The 21104-nt window shown below is 40.1% G+C and overlaps 1 protein-coding gene across 2 annotated transcripts in view; it reads left to right on the top strand.

Moving 5' to 3' along the window:
* The first annotated feature begins 55 nt into the window (after window positions 1–55).
* The window catches only part of IPMK (inositol polyphosphate multikinase), a 74528-nt gene continuing 53479 nt past the window's right edge, over window positions 56–21104 (top strand). For both annotated transcript variants that reach the window (XM_066348117.1, XM_066348116.1), the window contains exons 1-2: window positions 56–593; window positions 13815–13900. In XM_066348117.1, coding sequence (XP_066204214.1) covers window positions 404–593; window positions 13815–13900 — 276 coding nt within the window. In that variant the 5' untranslated portion in view covers window positions 56–403. The remainder of the gene's footprint in view (window positions 594–13814; window positions 13901–21104) is intronic.

The following is a 21104-nucleotide window of genomic DNA, read 5'->3' as shown; positions in this document are numbered from 1 at the left end:
CGCGGCAGCTGAGGGGCGTGGAGCACGGCGGGAGGGGGCGGGGGAGGGGCCGCGGCGCGGGAGGTGGGGCCGCTGCCGGCGTCAGGGCCCCAGGGAGCGCGGCCCGTCGCCGCCGCCGCTCCTCGGCTTGGTTCCGTTTCTGGGGCTGCGCCGCGGCGGGGAGCCGCGGCGGCCGAGCAGCGTGAGCCGGCAGCTGTGCTCCGCCGGGAGTCGGGCAGGGCAGCACCCGCGCCTCCGCGGCGTCATGGGCCCCCTCCCCGGCCCTCAGCGGGCACTAGCCGTGGGAACCCCCGGGCCTCCTCGCGGCCGAGCCTGAGCGACCCCCGGCTTGTCCGGCGCCTTCTCCCTCCGCCCTATTAATTTTTTCCTGCCCTCGCCGCCGCTACTGCTTCAGCTCTCCGTTATGGCAACGGAGCCGCCATCCCCCCTCCTGCTCGAGGCGTCCGGCCCCCCAGAAATGCGGACCCCACCGGGGAGCGAGACCGTATCCGAGAGCACCCCCAAACCGGCGGGCGGCGGGGTCTGCTTCCTCAACGGCTGTGTGCCCCTCTCGCATCAGGTGGCCGGGCACATGTACGGGAAGGATAAAGTGGGTAAGTGGGGGTGGCGCGGGGCTCGGGAGCCCCGGCCGGCGGAGGCAGCCCGGCGCCCGCGGACTGGGGTGGACGCCCTCGGGCCTTCACACGGGCCTCTTCCGCGCTCTCGCAGCGCCTCGCCACCTGGGCAGCGGGATCTCGAAAAGTGGGGCGATCCTAGGGTGTGGGGCGTCGAGCGTGCTGCGGGAGGTGGCGGGGAGAGGAGTGCCTGGTCTCCTCCCTGGGGACGGTGGGTGTAGATTGGAGACAATGTTATTAGTGGAAATAAGGAACTTCATTTTTACTGGACGGGGAAGAGAATTCTCCCCAGAGCACGAGGTCTGTTTATTATAAAAGGCTAACTATTGCAAAAGAGAAGAATGAAGTGCAGATGATGCTAATCTGGTGGGGTTTTTTTTTTGGTTTGGTTTTTATTTTTTTGCATAGCTGGAGGAGAGGAAAAAAACCAATACGACTTTTTTTTGTTGTTGTTGTTTTTTGTTTTTTGAGAGCTTGTCTTTGTTTTATCCAGGATCCCTCTCTGCCCCTTGAGAGATTTTTCTGTTATCTGGTGGGTTTCTCTGGGAAGCGTGATTATTTCCAGTTGTAGAAACTTGGATTCTTGGTAGGAAACAACACACTGCTGTTGAGTGTGTAGAGTAGTACACAGGTCAGGCATTCAGTTTTTCTTAATCATCTTTATATGAGTCTGGATCATGGCCTGTGTAATACATTTTTTTGAGCTCACAACGTGTAAAGCAAAATACAGGGTCTATCTCAGTTCATTATCTTGATGATGTAAAGTTCAGTTCAGGAACTGTAATTCACCTAGCTTACTCATACTGGTTTCCTGGGGCATGATTACTTGGGGAGTTTGATAGATGTGTGTGTGAATAAAGCAGATCTTAGACCTAGAAGCCACTGGAGATGATTTGGTTTATGCTGGTAAGATGATTTGGGTTTAGGCTGGTTGGATAATGCTGACATATTTAGATGAAATAACTGAGGCCAAATCTGGTTAAGTGGCAAGCCTGAAGTCACACAGCTACTGTGTGTTAGTTAGAATTGGGAAACCTAGGGTCCTGCTTCAGATCACTTTTTTTTCCACCGTGTATTGTGCTTGAAGAGAACTCAAAAGATTTTTGAAAATGAATGAGTACTTGTTTCAATGTATGCTATTTCTTGAAGAGCAACATTTCCCACTACTTTTATCTTTACCTGCTTTTCTTTTGTTGAAGGTTAAGTGTTAATCATGTCATGTAGATTGCGTGCCTTTCTCCCCACTACATACGGTAGTGAGTTCCTCAAAGGTAGAGACCAAATCTGTTTATCCCCACAGCTTTGTATTAAATTCCATAAGGAGTAAAAGAGTGGAAATTATTCTTTTAGCACACCAGGTAAGGAGACAAGTACCGTTCTCAAAGTGTTTAGCGTAGATGTAAGGAAACAACCATCTCAAAGTGTTTAGTATAGACCTATTCTTGTGTGTCACTTCTGGTAATGAGAATTGCAGAGTGCTTACGGAATTACCGTTAATAGATTTATGTGCATACCTATTTTTAAAACAACTATATATTTTTAAATTTTTATTGATTTTGAGAGGGAGAGAGAGAGAGAGAGAGAGGTAGAAACAGATCTGTTCTTTTATGTGACCTGACCAGAGATTGAACCAGCAACCTCTGTTCTTCAGGACAACACTTGAACCAACCGAGCTATCTGCTCAGGGCGCATACCTATTAATTTATATTGATGAGTTGTAATGATAATATTCCTAATACTGTTTTAAGAGGCCTGCAAAAATAATTGTTTTAGAGATATTGAGCTCTGTGCAGAGGACAAGAAATAAACAAAAAATCCAACATTAACACAGTCTTGAAGATTGTCACTCTGCTTATCACAATATGTAATAGTGAACCTATTCAGAGAGTTATCTCTGAGTCATTACAAATGTACCTTGAATGTGACTTAAAATTACATTGCAAACAGTGGCTGAAAGAATTTATCTGCCAAATTATTTAATTAAGAGAGTAGTTTAGATTCTAGAGAAAAGAATCCTTAATTTATTGTGTTCAATTTAAAATAAACTTTTTTTTTAAATTTTGTAAGACTTTTGTAAGACTAAGGGACTGTCTTTGTATCACCAATGCACAATACGGCAAACATCCTATGCTAGCAATTTAATATATATTTGATGAATTTCTGTTATTTACACAATCTTCTTTATATTGTTAGTGAAGAGACAATGTATGATGATAATCTTCCTTGTTCATAAAATGGATAACAAGATGGTCAGTAATTCAGAGTTCAAGAATTTCTGTTCCTCCACTATAATAAACCACTTAAGTTGTAAAGTTACATCCTGTAGGTCATAGTTTGGTTTGGCTATCAACTGAAATTCTCAGAATAAACTTTCTTAAAAACATTGTTTGGATATTTGTTTTATTTTTATTTTTTTGTTAATATCATTAAGTAACCAGGGTTTTTCAGTTTAGGATTGATAGCTTTTCTATTTCCAAAAAGGAGCTGTTGGTGTAGATGAAAAAGATGTTCAGGAAAGGAACCTCACAGTTATTGTAATCTGATCATAAGTAATTTGACCATAAATTTATAACTGGGCAGGTCATGGTATGTATATAACTTTAGTAAAAGATTTATCTTTCTCTTAACTACAGTTAAGCAAGCCCTGTCCATTGTTTTTGTATCTAAGATGAACACATCTCTGAAATAATTTACCACTAGAGAGTACATAATCTTTTAGACTATCCTGTAATTCAGTTCTGTCTTTGCTTTCTTCCATCTTAATGTAATCTTGCTTAATTTCAGATGCTTAAAAGAAACTGCAAACTGCCGTTCTGTGGAGCATTTGAAATCTTGTTTTCTGGCAACTGTCAGATTTAGCTGAAATAAACTCTTAATAATTATCTGCAAGACCTGACCGGTGGAAGTGCAGTACATAGTACATTGACCTGGGACGCTGAGACCCAGGTTTGAAATCCCAAGGTCGCCAGCTTGAGCATGGTATAGCCAGCTTGAGCCTGGGACTAGAGACAAGATCCCATGGTTGCTGGTTTGAAGTCTGGTAGCTAGAGGGACGTGTATACACACACACACACACACACACACACACACACACACACACACATCAAGGCATGTATGAGAAACAATGAATGGACAACTAAAGTGAATGCAACTCGAGTTGATGCTTCTCATCTTTCTCTCTTCCTATCTTTCTCTCTTAAAAAAATTCTTTGTAATTTTGGATGTTTCTTACATCGATATTGCCTCTGTTAAGTCAAAAATTAAAAGAAAAATAGATCTTGTTACAGTTAAGTGGTTCTGGTATCAGTTACATTTTATATATTCACATAAAATCAGTGGTGGGATTCAAATAATTTAACAACCAGTTCTCTGTCCTAATGACCGTTTTAAGTATAAAAAAATATAATGAAAGGTAGTTTATTATTCCATGCATTTAATACATAAATAAGAATAATAAAAGAGGTACACAAAACTAGTTTGTGTTATAAGAGTTTAAAATATTAATGAAAAAATACAAAATAATACCTGACCAAAAAAAACAATAAAACTGTTACTTAAGATACATATTTCCAATGAGAGCTTGTCACCCCTTTTTTCTTTACGTTATATGTCTATTAACTGAAGTAACAAACACGGGAATTAAAACATAGTATTTCATCAAAGGTATAAGTTTTATGAAATAAATAATATTACAAGCATAGTTCTGTCAAATATTTCTCATTTATGGACAGAATGAATATTACTACAGGTGCTTAGAATACACTGTTGTGCAGATGAACCTTAAAAAAGAGTAAGAAATGTAATTTGTAATTTCCAGTTGAGCGGCTGCCCAGGCAACCACCTTAGAGAGAACCCTGATTACTAGTGCCATTGTAACAACTGATTCGCCAAATTCAACAAAAATTAGGTATTGGGTCTTTCAAACTGGTGTGAACGGGCTGAATCCCACCATTACATAAAACATATAATAAATATAAATAATATTTCATCAAAGTACATTGAAATTTTATTTCTAAGAAAACTTTTTGTTTTGTTTTTTATTGTGAAAGTAGTTCATGCTCTTTTAGGGAAAAATTCTAAGAGTAAAAAATGTAGTAATGCCCTTCCCCCTACTCTCTTTCTCTCAAGGGCAATAGCTGGTAACTATTTTGGGTATCCTTTTAAAAAGCCTTTGTTTCTGGGCACATACAAAAACATAACACAATTCTGGGTTGTTTTTTTTTTGTACAAACAGATATATCAGCAGCTTTTTGTGTCTCATCTATTTTATCATGTACTATAGCCATATTTTTGTACATATGATATACTTCATTCTTTTCAAAAACTTGTATTCTATAGTGTGGATGGATGTATCATAATTTATTCCTCTAGTGTTGAATGTTTAGATTTTCATTTTTTTGCTATTATTATATATTAAACATTCTTACATATTATGATATACCTTGCACATTGTGTAACTTTTTCTATAGGAAAGCTTCACAAAAGTGTAATTGTTAGCAATTGAAATTTCCAAAGCTCACCAAAGTTAGCATAAAATCTTTTGTGTTTTAATATTTAACATGTACCATTAATTTCTTTCAAAAATCCTTAAAGAGTTAAACAAATAGGTGAAATTTGGTATATATATCCTGGTCAACTTAGGATATAGAATGATGTAGTCTATAGGGAAAAGAGGTCTAAATTGATACTGTTTTGAGGGGAAAACCCACAACTGTTTTTGGTGTACTGGTCTAGTTTATTAGATATCCTCTGAAACTAACTGACTTAAATAATTTGAAACTTACAGAAAAGTTGCAGGAAAATACAGAGAACTTAACATTTTTCTGAATTTTTGATTATGCATTTGTTTTTCCCCCTGAACTATTGAGAAGAGGTTGCATGCCCCTTTGTTATTTCTGTAACCACAGCACATTTATAAAATATGGGAAAGTTGACAGTAATACAACACTTTTTATCAAATCTATAGTCCATATTCTAATTTTGTCAGCTGTTCCAGTAATGTTTTTTATCATTTCTGTTTTTCTTGGCAGAGAATCTAGTTCAGGATGATTAATTGCATTTAGTTGTCATAGCTCTTTGAATTCTCTAATTTATATCAGTTCCTCAGCCTTTTCTTTGTCTTTTATGACATTGTCATTTTTGAAGAATACAGGCTAGTTATTTTATGAGATACTCTTTAATTTGGATTTTTGGTGGATTCTCATGATGAAATTCAGGTATTTCTCATTGGAACATGACACTAGAATGTCCTACTTAAAGTATCACATTTGGAGGATCACAATGTCAATCTGCCCATTATTATTTTTTATCATCTGGCCCAAGTTTGGTCTGGCTTCTCCAGTATATAGTTAATACTTTTACTCTTGCAACTAATAAGCATCTTTGGGGAGATATTTTAATTTTAAGGTCATACAAATAGTTGGATCCTCATCACATTTCACCCCTAGGTTTGGCATTGATTGATAATTCTTGCCTGCACTAGTCTTTACTCTGATAGTGGAAAAATTAAGATTTTCTTCCAAATCTACCACTCCCTCTATTTTAACTTTGTCAGCATTCTGTTACAAGAAATAGCCCTCCCTTGCCTGACCAGGTGGTGGCGCAGTGGATAGAGCATTAGCCTGGGATTCTGAGGACCAGGATTGAAACCCCGAGGTCGCCAGTTTGAGCATGGGCTCTCAGGCTTGAGCGTGGGATCATAGCCATGACCTCATGGTTACTGGCTTGAGCCCAAAGGTCACTGTTTTGAAGCCCAAGGTCTCTAGCTCAAGCCCAAGGTCACACTGACTTGAGCAAGGGATCACTGACTCAGCTGGAGCCCCCACCCCCACTCCTGGTCAAGGCACATACAGTATGAGAAAGCAATCAGTGAACAACTAAGGTGCCACAACTACGAGTTGACATTTCTCATCTCTCCCTTTCTGTCTGTGCGTCTCTCTCTTGCTAAAAAAACAAAGAAAGAAAAAGAAATAGCCTCCCCTTTACTCTGAATGAATGGCACTTCCTTTCTGTCTGTAGTTATTTTAGACTCATAGACTGTCTCTTCCCAACTCTGAAACCAGCCAGTTCTCCAAGTGTCCCGGCTCATTTTTAGTGGGAAATGATACTTGGAAACCAAGATCTGGGTGGTAGGTGTGTGTTCATTGCCATTGGACTGTCATTGCTTCCAGGTCTTTTCAATGGCTATAACTAAAAAGTATGTATAAATGTTTTAAAGTTATTGTAATTACATACTGATAGTTTCAATTTCATTCTATCTCTAGAGTTCTTTCTGTCCTGATTCTAAATTTGTATTTTCTATCTAAGTGAGAACCCTTTCTCCTGAGCAAGAACATATCTTGTTCAATCCTATAATTTTTAGAAATTCTATACTCATACTGCTGCAAAAGACAAACCTAGATAAAGAATTGAAGATGAGATTCCCTTGTATGGAGGGTATGTGGTTGGAAACTCCTAAAAAGTTACTTGAATTAGGGCTTTTTTACTTGGATTGGGGGTTTATTTTAATCCCCTTTTCTCTGATAATATTCTTTTGAAGTACAATTGGGTTCATTTTACCTGTTTAAAATAAGTTCCTTTCCTTAATTTTTGTTTATTTTGCTAGATATTTTGAATGCCTATGAAAAAGTCAAACTTGACAGAAAAGTGTATCAGAAGTGTCACACCATTCTCTATCACTCTACTCCATTTTTCAGTATTCCTTGTAGGTAACCAGTTTTATTTTTTTGTTTCTTGTTGCAGAGATAAGCAGATCTATATAAGTTTTCTCATTTCCCTTTCTGATGCAAAAGACAACGTGCTATATATATATATATATATATACTGTTTTGTATTTTGCATTTATTATTAATTAATTAAGTAAATAAGTAAGAGAAAAGGAGATAGACAGACTTCTGCATGTGCCCTGACCGAGATCCACCTCACAACCTGTGTCTGGGGCTGCTTGAATCAATGAGCTGTCCTCAGTGCCTGAGGCCAATGCTAGGACCAATAGAGCTCTATCCTCAGTGCCCAGGGCCAACGCTGGAGCCAGTGGGCTGAGAGAGAGAGAGAGGGGGGAAGGGAAAGAGGAGGAGAGAAGCAGATGGTTTCTTCTCATGTGTGCCCTGACCAGGAATCGAACCCAGGATGTCCATACACCCGGCCAGTGCTCTATTTACTGAGCCAATTGTCCAGGGCCTGTATTTTGCTTTTTAAACAATATATCCTAGAATTTAGTAATACCAGTTCAAAGAGAGCTTCCTCATCTTTTGTACAGCTTAGTTGAACTTCATTGTGCATATGTACCCAGTGTTTTCAGTCAGTTCTCTGGATTTGCTTTTGAACTTTTACTTATTTTTAACTGATTTGCCTATCCTGCAATATTACTTCATTGTCTTAATTTAAGTTGCTTTAGAATAAGTCTCGATGTACTGAAGAGTAAGCATTCCACTGTTTTTCAAGTTTGCGTTGACTTATTTTGGCCCTTTGCACCTTCATATAGGTTAAAATCAACGTCATTTTTCCTAAGAACTATGATAAGATTTTTTGTATCTACTTTGAATCTATACTGTATTGTGTTTGTGAGAATTGATTTCTTTATATATAGTCTTCTAATACTTGAATATGGTGTACCTCTCCATTTATTTAGGTCTTTAGCCCTTTGAGTAGTACGAACATTCATGCATGTCCTTGTGCCTCCTGACCATCCAGAGTACGATTGTACATGTACAAGGAAACATTAGAAACATTAAAAAAAGGCAAACGTATGGTCTTGTTGTTTCCATAAATTGGTTATCGAACAAACATGATTTGAAATTAATAAAACTGTAATTGTAACTAATTTCATTTTTTGAAAAAAAAAAGAACACCCTCACTCCCGGAGGTCAGCGAGCATGAAAAAAACTCACTACTCAAAAAGGGTTATTTCCTCATTGTCATAGTTTTCAGTGTAGAAGTACCATTCACTAGATTTTTCTCTCCTGGAAATTGTACTGTTGTAGGAATGGAACTGTGTTGTAACCTGAGGACCCCCTGCACATTAATTTGTTATCCCACTTATTTATGCATTCACTGCTTGTTTCTTGTATGACTGGCAATCAAACCTACAACCTTGGTGTATCTGGATGACACATTAACTGGCCAGGGCTAATAATTTTCTTCTTTAAAGCTAAATAATATTCCATTATATTTATATACCTCCCTCTTTTTCTAATTCATCTGTTCCACCTCTTGGAGTGTACCTAATTTTGGGAGGATTCTAATGATAGTTTTCTCAGACTGGTATTCCACAGATCTTGCATGCTTTCTTCTGATTTTTTTTTTAACCTCTTTGTGTTTCAATTTGGGTTTGTTTGTTTTACAGAGACAGCTAGAGAGTCAGAGAGAGAGATAGATAGGGACAGACAGACAGGAACGGAGAGAGATGAGAAGCATCAACCATTAGTTTTTCATTGCGACATCTTAGTTGTTCATTGATTGCTTTCTCATATGTGCCTTGACTCTGGGGCTGCAGCAGACAGAGTAACCCCTTGTTTGAGCCAGCGACCTTGGGTCCAAGCTGGTGAGCTTTTGCTCAAAACAGATGAGCCCGCGCTTAAGCTGGCGACCTCAGGGTCTCGAACTGGGTCTTCTGCATCCCAGTCCGACGCTCTATCCACTGCGCCACCGCCTGGTCAGGCTGGGTAATTTCTGTTGACTTGTCATCAAATTCACTTAATTCCTTCCTCTGCTATTTTGTGTCTGCTGATAGAAAATTGAAAGTATTTTTTACTTTGTTACCACATTTTTAATTTCTAATATTCCATTTGACTCTCAAAATTTCTCTCTGCTGAAATTCCCCATCTTTTTATGCATTTTTTTACCTTTTCCATTACAACCTTTAACATATTAATTCAGGTAATTTTAAACTCCTTTGAAAATTATAACTTTGTTGCATTATTTCTTGACAGTGAGTTTTTCTCCTTTTCCATATATCTTATAATTTTTCATTAAATTCTGGACATGTGTAGGACTAAAGCAACTTATACAAATAGTATTTTTGTGTAAAATTAATACATCTCTTTGACTAGGCTGTTAATGTTGGTGATTAAGCCAGTCTAGTCAGGAGTAGAACCAAATTTGAATTTTGTTGTTATGATTACCTTCTGTTATGGACTGAATGCTGTGTCCCTAAAATTCATGTTAAAAAAAACTTCCCAATCTGATTGTATTTGGAGATAGGGGCCTTTATGAAAGTAATTAAGATTAATGAAGTCACAGGGGTGGGGGCATGATCCAATAGGATTAGTGTTATAAAAAGAGACATGAGAGAACATTCTCTCTTTCTGTCCTCCTCCATTTCTCCTTCACTCATAGCCTTCTTCCCCCTGACTATGAGGACAAAGTGAGAAGGCTATATAAGCTAGGAAGACAGCTCTCACCAGGATCCTAATTGGCTGGCACCATGATCTGGGACTTCTAGCCTCTAGAACTGTGAGAAATAAGTTTTTGTTGTTTAAACCACATGTCTATGGTTTTCTGTCACAGAAGCTCCAACAATCTAATACACCTTCAGTGTACCATGGGCTTGAAATTCTTTTGTTGTAATTAAATGTATAGAGTGAGGTTAATTTACCAAAAGGTGTTTTTCAGTATTCAGTTTTTTTCTTTCTTTAAAATTTATTGTGTTTACATATTCTGGTGTTCCCCCGAATACATCCTCCCCTCCCCCATGCTCCCCAGTTCAGTATTCAGTTTTAACACACTCTCTCTCTCGCGCACGCTCTCTCTCTCTCTCTCTCTCTCTCTCTATCTATATATATATATATTTTACATTATTTTTATTCATTTTAGAGAAGAGAGACAGAGAGAGAAAGAGAGAGAGAGAAGGGGGGAGGAGCAGGAAACATCAACTCCCATATGTGCCTTGATCGGGCAAGCCCAGAGTTTTGAACCAGCGACCTCAGCATTCCAGGTTGATGCTTGATCCACTGCGCCACCACAGGTCAGGCCTAACTCTCTTCTTAAGGTCATCTTTTTAGAATTTGTTTCTCTCCTGCATACCTCATCTATTTAGATTTATATCTATTTTTTCCTATAATTTTTTAACATGGTTATAATTTTTTTTTTTTTTTTCATTTTTCCGAAGCTGGAAACGGGGAGGCAGTAAGACAGACTCCCGCATGCGCCCGACCAGGATCCACCCGGCATGCCCACCAGGGGGCGATGCTCTGCCCATCTGAGGCGTCCAGAGCCATTCTAGCGCCTGAGGCAGGGGCCACAGAGCCACCCCCAGCGCCTGGGCCAAATTTGCTCCAATGGAGCCTCGCTGCGGGAGGGGAAGAGAGAGACAGAGAGGAAGGAGAGGGGGAGGGGTGGAGAAGCAAATGGGTGCCTCTCCTGTGTGCCCTGTCCGGGAATCGAACCCGGGCCTCCTGCACGTCAGGCCGACGCTCCACTGCTGAGCCAACCGGCCAGGGCGATAATTGTTGTTTTTTTAAAAAATAATATTTGTTTTAGTGAGGAGAGAAAGAGACAGTGGCAGGAAGTGAGGAGGAAGAGAAAGCATCAACTCCCATATGTGCCTTGACCAGGCAAGCCCAGGGTTTTTTTTTGTTTTTGTTTTTTTTGGTATTTTTCTGAAGTTGGAAATGGGGAGGCAATCAGACTCCCGCATGTGGCTGACCGGGATCCACCCGGCATGCCCACCAGGGGGCGATGCTCTGTCGCAACCAGAGCCATTCTAGCGCCTGAGGCAGAGGCCACAGACCCATCCTCAGCGCCCGGGCCAACTTTGCTCCAATGGAGCCTTGGCTGCGGGAGGGGAAGAGAGAGACAGAGAGGAAGGAGAGGGGGAGGAGTGGAGAAGCAGATGGGTGCTTCTCCTGTATGTCCTGGCCGGGTATCGAACCCGGGACTCCTGCACGCCAGGCTGATGCTCTACTACTGAGCCAACCGGCCAGGGCCAAGCCCAGGGTTTTAAACTGGTGACGTCAGCATTCCAGGTTGATGGTTTATCCACTGAACCACCACAAGTCAGGCTAATTGTTGTTTTAACATCCTTGTTTACTAATTAAAATTATTTGGCCATGCCCTGGCTGCATGGCTAACTGGTTAAAGCATCATCCTGGTGCACTGAGGTTGTGGGTTCGATCCAGTCAGGACATGTATGAGAAGCAGTCATTGAGTTCACTAGATGGAATAACTAAGTAGAACAGCAAGTTAATACTTCTCTTTCGCTCTCTCTTTCTCCCTTCCCCTTTTCTCTTCCTCTCTTTCTCAAAATCAATGGAAAAAAATAAACAAGAAAAAGAAATTACTTGGTTATCTATCAGCTTTTATGTTTATCAATTGACTTTTCTCTTGATTATATCAATATATCACATTTTGTTGCTTTTTTGATATGTTTTATAAGTTTTTTATTGGACTTTTTACATTTTATTTAAAGAACAGTGGGGAATGAAGTGTACTGTTTTTCGTTTTGTTTTGTACTACATGGAGTATACAATACATCCTTTTCTCAGTTGGGATAAGAGGCTAAATCATATTCTTCATAGAATTTTAACTAATGCTGGGCTACACAATCTTAGATTCACTATATCTGGTATTGGCTCATCTTCCTAGATGGCTTCCTCTTTTTAAATTATTATTATTATTATTATTTTATTTTGACAGTTTTTCAGCTGGGAGGGATTTGTCTGATTTGCCTGTCAGTTTACCTTTGGATCCTGAAATTCATTCATGGGAAGAATGCCTGCGATTAGCCATCTTCTCTTCCATGGCTACTTTTTCTGAAGACTTAGATGGGGGTGTGTTGCAGAGTCCTAGTGAAGGTAGAGAAGCTGCCATGGTTTTCTCCTCATTTATGAGTGCTCCATGTTCTCGACCTTTTGGAATTGAGTTCATCAATGTTTCTTCTCATCTTCCACTCTTCATTAGCACATAGAAAATGTCTTTCTATGGGAGTGAAGGTCTTTCTTTTTCTACATATTCCAACTTTCAGGATTAGAGTTTCTTTTCATTAATTTTTAGTTATGTTAGACTACTTCTTAAAGTCCCCAGATCCTTTGACTGCTTACCAACCAATCTTACCCATATGGATTAATATTTGCCTATTCTATATGTAGGTATTTAAACAAATACTGTAGTCTTAAATTGAGAATCTCTATTTAAATTCTGCATGTTTTAAAAAAAATTTATTTAGAAAATTTAAAGGGATGACGTTGATCAGTAAGAGTACATAGGTTTAGGTAAACATTTCTATAGCATTTGAACTGTTGATTATATTGTGTGCCCATCACCCAAAGTCAAATTATTTTCTCTCACTGTACATTTGTCTCTCTTTACTCCCTACCCTCTGCACCCTTCCCCACATCCTTCTCCCCAAATCTTCACTTTTATCATGATTAAAAATTCCTAATACTTGTCAACAGTAATAGAAACTTAAGTGACATATTTTATCAAAGTTGTAAATGGGTTTATTTGAGCCCTATTGTGTTCTAACTAGCTTGATTTTATGAAAACTCGATATATGAAAATTTAAGATTTTAACATACAAATTTGGGAATGAATCTTCATGGTATAAGGATGGGGCCAGTGCTAGTATCATATATACATAATGACTTCATATAAAGGCTACTTCTGTAAATGCGCAGATTATAAAAAGGTGCTTCTTCCTACTCCGGACTTGGTGCCTCCACTCTTCCCATTGGCTAGGTGCCCTGTTTTGTCTCTACAACTATACACAGTGCATCCTGAATGAAGAAAAGTTTTTTTATTTGCTTTCTTATAACAGATGAGAGAAACTTATAAGAAATTACAAAGTATATAGAAGATTCATATAGGATCACTGTTAACATTTTTTTCTCTTTATAAAAATGAGATCAATATTTGCTTTTGCTTTTAACTTGCTTGTTTATAAATTAACATCTGGTAAGTTTATTACTGAAAGATTTCTATAAAAATTTACACGTTTATTAAAAAGTCTGTTGGGCTATAAGGGAAATAGTAGTTGGGGACAGTATAAACAGGCTATTTAGAATTCGTATTTCTGATGCTTTGCATATAACAAGCACTGAAACATATGGTTTGAATGCTAAAATTTCTGAAATGAGTAAAAGGAAACCCATCAATTTATGAAAGTGTTTTATCAGTAACTTCAGGAACAAATCTAAATCTATCCTAAGATGCAAGGTACACTACTATTAAAGCATTAAAAAATACCTGATTTTTGTCTTATAGGTATATTGCAACATCCAGATGGCACAGTTTTGAAACAGCTACAGCCACCTCCAAGGGGTCCAAGAGAGTTAGAATTCTATAATATGGTAAGTAAGGTAAATTTGTTTCGTTGTATTCATAGTGTTACTCAGTTTCTGGTGGTGACTCAGAAATATATTTGACAGCATGTTGTAGTATAATGTTCTTATCTTTACTGATGCAGCCTAGTATTTTCTATTCTGATTCACTAAATTGATTTTAATTAATGGGTTGTGACCTACATTTTGAAAAACATCTTAGAGATTATATTTCTCAGAAATGCTGAGTTTAAGTGTTTTCACTATGAGTTATCTTAGAGCTTAGTGCTGATGTGCACTCTGCATCTCCAAAGCAGGGGTGTAAGGGACAGTGTAAGGCTGGTGGCCGTGGCCATGCAGGTTCACATTGGATTCGGGCAGGTGGTAGAGAAACTGTGGAGCCAGAGGATGGTGGGCCATTCTGTTTATTAGCCTCGCATCAGTGGATGAGCAGGCAGGCAAGGAAAATTGCTTCCCTTTCTCTCTCTCTCTCTCTCAGGACTCACAAGCAAAACAGGCCTGGGGGTTGCGAGGACCCCTTCTCAGGCATGCAGTAGCAAAAATGGCCCGCCCCAGTGAGGGCAGGCAGTCCTCAATTTACAATCTGCCGCCCTGAAGGGCAAGTACCTGCAGCCCCACACAGACCACACACACGGCGCCACCCCGTGCTCATGCACCGATCAGGCAAAGTATAAGTGAGCAAGCCTAACACACTTGTAACGCACTTGTTTGCCCACCAGACAGACCTAACATTTAATTAACCATATTTAGGAACACTTTATAGTACATTCACCATGTTTTGCGGTCATGACCTCTGTGTAGTTACAAAACAAAGGAAACCCTGTAATTGAAGGAACTCCTCCCTGTCCCTCACAACCACCAGAATTCTCATACAATGGGACCATTTGTGTCTAACTTCTTTTTAGTAGAATGTTTTTAAGGTACATCTATTGATACATTATAGAATGCATTGATATTTTGTTCCATTTTTTAAAACTTTTAAATCATTTTTTATTTTTTTCAATTATAGTTGACATACAATATTATGGTATATTAGTTTCAGGTATACAACCCCGTGATTAGACATTATATAGCTTACTAAATGATCATCCTGATAAGTCTTATACCCATCTGACATCATACGTAGTTATTAGAATATTATTGACTATATTCCCTGTGCTACTTCACACCCCCATTGCTATTCTAACAACCAATTTGTCCTTCTTAATCTCTTCACCTTTTTCACCCATTCCCCCGACACCTCTCCCATCTGGCAATCCTCAGAATGTTCTCTGGTTTTGAGTTTCTCTTTTCTTTTTCTTTCTTTTCTCTTTATTTCTCTATCTCTTTCTTTTTCTCTTTTTTCTCTCCCTCCCTTTCTTATTAATTGAGTGAAAGCAGGGGAGGCAGAGAGACAGACTTGCTGGGCCCCCAGTGGGATCCACTTGGCAAGTCTCCTACTGGGTGATGCTCTGCCCGTGTAGGGCTGTTGCTCCATTGCTTGGCAACTGAGCTATTTATTAGTGCCTGAGGGTGAGGCCATGGGGAGTCATCCTCAGCACCTGGGGCTTGTGCTAACCAGTGCATCCATGGCTGTGGGAGAGGGGGAAGAGGGAGAGAGAGAAAGAGAAGTGAGAGGGGATGGAATGGAGAAGTAAATGGTTGCTTCTTCTATGTGCCCTGACCGGGAATTGAACCTGGGACATCCACACGCCAGGCCAATGCTCTACCACTTAGCCAACTGGCCAGGGTGAGTCTGTTTCTGTTCTACTTTTCTTTTATTTTATTTATTTATTTTTTTGTTTAGATTCAATTGTTGGTAGATATGTATTACCATTTTGTTCATATTCTTTATCTTTTTTTTTTTTCTTCTTAAAGATGATCCTTTACCATTTTATGTACTACAGTGCTGGTTTGGTGATGATGATCTACTTTAGCTTTTCTTGTCTAGGAAGCTCTTTATATGACCTTTGATTCTAAATGATAGCTTTGCTGGGTAATCTTTGTTGTAGGACTTTGTTTTTTACTACTGAGTAACATTCCATTATACTTACATAACATACTTCCTTTATCCATTCATCTGTTGATGGACCTTTGGGTTGTCTCCATGTTTTGGCTTTTGTAAGTAGAGCTTCTATTAACATTTATGTACAAATATTTGTTTGAGTACCTGTTTCTAATTTTCTTGGGTACATACATGTAGGACTGGAATTGCTGGGTCATATGATAATTCTACATTTAACTTTTTGAGGATCTGTCAGTGTTTTTCCCAAAGTGGCTGCACCATTTTACATTTCTACCAGCAATATTTGAGGGTTCCAATGTCTCTATAACCTCACCAACACTTGTTAGGTTTTTTTTTCCTTTTTAACTGAGAGGAGGGGGATAGATAGACTCCTGCATGCACCTGAACCAGGATCCATCTGGCGACCCCCATATGGGGCTGATGCTCACAACCAAACTATTTTTAGCAAATGAGGCAGAGCCCAGCCACCAGGGCCGATACTCTTGAATCAATTGAGCCACGGCTGCAGGAGGGGAAGTGAGAGGGAGAAGGTGGTGAGGCAGCAGAGGAGATGCAGATGGTCACATCTCCTGTGTGCCCTGACTGGGAATTGAACCCAAAACTTCCACTCTCCAGGTTGACGCTCTGCCACTGAGCCAACTGGCCAGGACTAGTTTTTTTTCCTAAATGAATATCCAACTGAGTGTGAAGTGTTTGTTACCTCACTGTGGTTTATTTCATTTGCATTAAATTAAGTACATCTTTCCATGTGCTTAGTGACTTGTGTAATTCTTCTCAGTACTGTCTGTTTAGATCCTTTGTTTATTTCTTCATTGGGTTGTCTTTTTTACTTAGTTGCGGGAGTTATTGACATGTTCTAGATCAGTGGTTTTTAACTACTGGTCCTCCAGAAATTTTATGCCGGTCTGTCAGTTGAAATCACTGTTTGAGATACAAGTTCCTTATGAGATATATGATTTGCAAATATTTTCTTCCATTCTTTGAGTTGTTTTTCCACTTTTCATAATGTCCTTTGAAGCAGATGTTTTTAAATATTGAAGCTCAGTATATCTTTTTTCTTTTGTTGCTTGTGTGTTTGGTGTTATATCTAAAGTCCTGAGGATTTATGTTTATGTTTTCTTCTAAATTTTATGGCTTTAACTTTTAAGTTTAGGTACAAGTAAAAAAATAAGCTATAGTAAAAACATAAATACTTACCAATATTAACTCATTTAATCCTCACAACTGCTTGTGAGCTAGGTACTGTAATTATCTTTATTTTATACATGTGCACACTGAGGCATAATTAGTTGAAATAATTTGATCATGATCATGCTAAAGTAAATGATGGTCCTAGGATTTGAATATAGGCAATCTGGCCCTAGAGCAGTGGTCCCCAACCCCTGGGCTGAGGACTGGTACCGGTCCGTGGGCCATTTGGTACCGGTCAGCAGAGAAAGAATAAATAACTTACATTATTTCCATTTTATTTATATTTAAGTCTGAATGATGTTTTATTTTTAAAAAATGACCAGATTCCCTCTGTTACGTCCATCTAAGAGTCACTCTTGACGCTTGTCTCGGTCACGTGATACATTTATTCATCCCACCCTAAAGGCCGGACCGTGAAAATATTTTCTGACATTATACTGGTCCATGGCTCAAAAATCCTTGGGGACCACTGCTCTAGAGTATATGCTTTTAATGGCTACAAACAGCCTTTTTATTTTTTTTAAAGTAAGAGGAGCAGAGCTGATGGGACAGACTCCTGCATGGACCCTACCAGGTTCCACCTGGTATTTTTAGCAGCTGAGTGCCTGGGGCTGCACTTGAACCAGTTGAGCCACTGGCCACTGGAGGGGATGATAAAGAGAAGGGGGAGGAGTGGCAGATGGTCTCTTCTGTGTGCCCTGACCAGGAATTGAACCCAGGATGTCCATATGCCAGGCTGGTGCTCTAACCACTGATCCACAGGCTAGGGCCAACTCTTTTTTTAAAGAAAGTATTTTATTTTTCCGTGTATAAGTCTTGTACATACTTTGTTGGACTTATCCTAGGTATGTTATTTTTTGTTTCAGTTGTAAACAGTATTTTTTGAATTAAGTTTTCCAGTGATTGCTAATATATAAGAGTGAAATAGTCATCTAATGTTTTTATGTCTAGTAACCTTGCTGAACTCTTTTTAACTTATTTATCTGAGAGTCTCTTAACAATTTAAATTATTTTCTATATAGATAATTACATCTTTTTGACTGGAAGTTTTTTTTGTCCCTTTTATATCCATATACTTCTGTAAAGGACATCCAGTTCAGGGCTCAATAGTATCTTTTATTAACAGTGCTTTTAGCACTTCCCTTTAATTAATTAATTAATTAATTGGCAGTAAAAATAGTATTTTATTCCATCCCTTCCCACCCACTCTCTCCCCTCAACCCCCAGCACACTTTTTCCCTCATTCTCACAGCAACATTACTATCAGAAAACGTAAGTTTCTGGGGGCGGCATTTGGAGGGGTGGTTCAGGCAAAACAGTCAGGAATAGGTTATTCGCTTAGTCATCATCTCCCCTGTTGGGCAGATAAAATATGTATTATGCTCACTTTGTTAAAGTGGCGCTGCCCACTTGGAGGCCGTTGCCCAGGTGATATTAATGTGTGTTGGGGGCAGACGGTGGGCAGGCAGAATCCTTGTAGCCTGGGGCTTGGTTTTGGGATTAAGCCTTTCCCACCCTTCTTGATGTGTGGGGTGGTACAATCCAATCATGCCTCAGAGAAGTGACTTTGTATTAGAGACTTCCCTATTATGTATATTGGATTAAAGGTTTGGATTTCTACACTATAAAATAGGGGCAGAATAGGAGCTTGCTCTCTTGGTTCCTGGGATGATTAGCATGAGAGAGCAGAGGGAGCAGAGCAGAGAGCAGCGGAAGGAGGCCATGTGGCCAGGAGAAGCAGCCAAGATGGCGGAGTGCTGAGTGAGATGCCAGTTTGTGCAGTTTGTGTAGAGAGAAGGAAGGACATGGGGAACTGAGGAGAATAAGGCTGGTGAGCTAGAAACGTTTGATTCTAGGAAACTCGGATAAGTCAGTAGCTTTGTGAGCACTGAATGTGAGTGGGTTTTGGAGCCCAGTGTGTGTTTTTACTTGCCCGCTGGGTGCAAGCTAGAATTAAAGATTATGGGCCCATCAGTTTTTGGCTCCGCTGTTTCTTTACCAACTGTCTGAATCCAATGCGAACCTGCATAGGCCAGAAGGCTGCTGTGATAGTGGCCCTGGCCGTGGCTCCATCCCCCATCTTCAGGTTCTCGTTTTTGTTTCTGACCCCTTCACCAAGATCTTCATCCTCCTCATCATTTATTTCCCCATTGTTAAAACCGTCTTCATCCTCCTCTTCCTCTCCACCCATATCTTTTTCTCCTCCTTCCTCCTCATCTTCATCCTCCTCGTCTTCCTCATCCTCCTCATCTTCCACTACCTGAGCATCCTCATCATACTCTTCCTCATCCTCTTCCTCCTCATTATAATCCAGGTCCTCTACATAGCCCTCGGCATCTGAGTCAGGGGCCTCCTCCTTCGTCCTGATTGTAGCCATCGAGATATGTAAATTGTAGGCGGAGCTTAAACACGTTTTCTCTGTATCTGTAGTGTTCAGGTTGATTACTTAACAATTGAAATGGTCTAAGCTTTTGAGGTTTTCTAGCTTTTTTTAAAAATATTTTATTTATTTATTTATTTTATAGAGACAGAGAAAGAGTCAGAGAGAGGGATAGATAGGGACAGACAGACAAGAACGGAGAGAGATGAGAAGCATCAATCATCAGTCTTTCATTGCGACATCTTAGTTGTTCATTGATTGCTTTCTCATATGTGCCTTGACTGTGGGGCTACAGTAGACTTGAGTAACTAGCCCCTTGCTCAAGCCAGCGACCTTGGGTTCAAGCTGGTGAGCTTTGCTCAAACCAGATGAGCCCGTGCTTAAGCTGGTGACCTCTGGGTCTCGAACCTGGGTCCTCTGCATCCCAGTCTGATGCTCTATCCACTGCGCCACCACCTGGTCAGGCAAGGTTTTCTAACTTTTTCAGTGGTTCTATTGTGCTGAGGTCTTTAATTTTTTTGCCACTTAAATTTAGGTGTGTGAGGTTCAGACACTTTCCTGCCAATACTTTCAGGCCCCCTGAGATTCTCTTATTGCTTAGTTCAAACTTCTTAAGTTTGTTTAACTTTGGTAAATTTGTGATTGAGGTGAGGCTTACGTTGATGTACTTAAGAACTCCAGTTCTTTATGTTCATCTGTGCGGCATTTGATTTTGCTTCAGGTTAGACTGACAGTTGTCCAGAACAAGCTTTTGCACTCTAGTGAAAGACTGGCCCCAGGGACACCAGGGTTCGAAGACTGTCATTTGGAAGGAACATGGACAAGGGGGGTGTAAAGCCAGTAGCCAGGGCCAAAATCACAGCTGCCGCCTGGCCCATGCAGATTTGGACAGTCGGTAAAGAAACAACGGAGCCAAGAACTGACGGGCCGTCATCTTTAATTCTAGCTTGCACCCGGCGGGCAAGTAAAAACACACACTGGGCTCCAAAACCCACTCACAGTCAGTGCTCACAAAGCTACTGACTTATCCGAGTTTCCTAGAATCAAAGGTTTCTAGCCCACCAGACTTATTCACCCCAGTTCCCCATCTCCTTCCTTATCCCATGTTGGGCAGATAAAATGTATTATGCTCACTTTGTTAAAGAGGCCGTTGCCCAGGTGATATTAATGTATGTTGGGGGCAGGCAGGATCATTGTAGTCTGAGGCTTGGTTTTGGGATTAAGCCTTTCCCACCCTTTTTGATGTAGGGCGGTACAATCCTATCATGCCTCAGAGGGTGACTTTGTATTAGAGACTTCCCTGTTTTGTATATTGGATTAAAGGTTTGGATTTCTACACTATAAAATGGGGACGGAACGAGAGCTTGCCCTCTTGGTTCCTGGGATGATTAGCATGAGAGAGTAGAGCCAGCAGTGGAAGGAGGCCACGTGGAGGAGGCCAGGAGAAGCAGCCAAGATGGCGGAGTGCTGAGTGAGATGCCAGTTTGTGCAGAGTTTGTATTTGGGATAAGGAAGGAGATGGGGAACAGAGGAGAATAAGTCTGGTGAGCTAGAAACCTTTAATTCTAGGAAACTCGGATAAGTCAGTGGCTTTGTGAGCACTGAATGTGACTGGGTTTTGGAGACCAGTGTGTATT

This window comes from Saccopteryx leptura, chromosome 9, assembly GCF_036850995.1.
Source record: "Saccopteryx leptura isolate mSacLep1 chromosome 9, mSacLep1_pri_phased_curated, whole genome shotgun sequence".
NCBI lineage: Eukaryota > Metazoa > Chordata > Mammalia > Chiroptera > Emballonuridae > Saccopteryx > Saccopteryx leptura.
The sequence above is the reverse complement of the archived record's forward strand: the minus strand, read 5'-3'. Positions and strand labels throughout refer to the sequence as shown.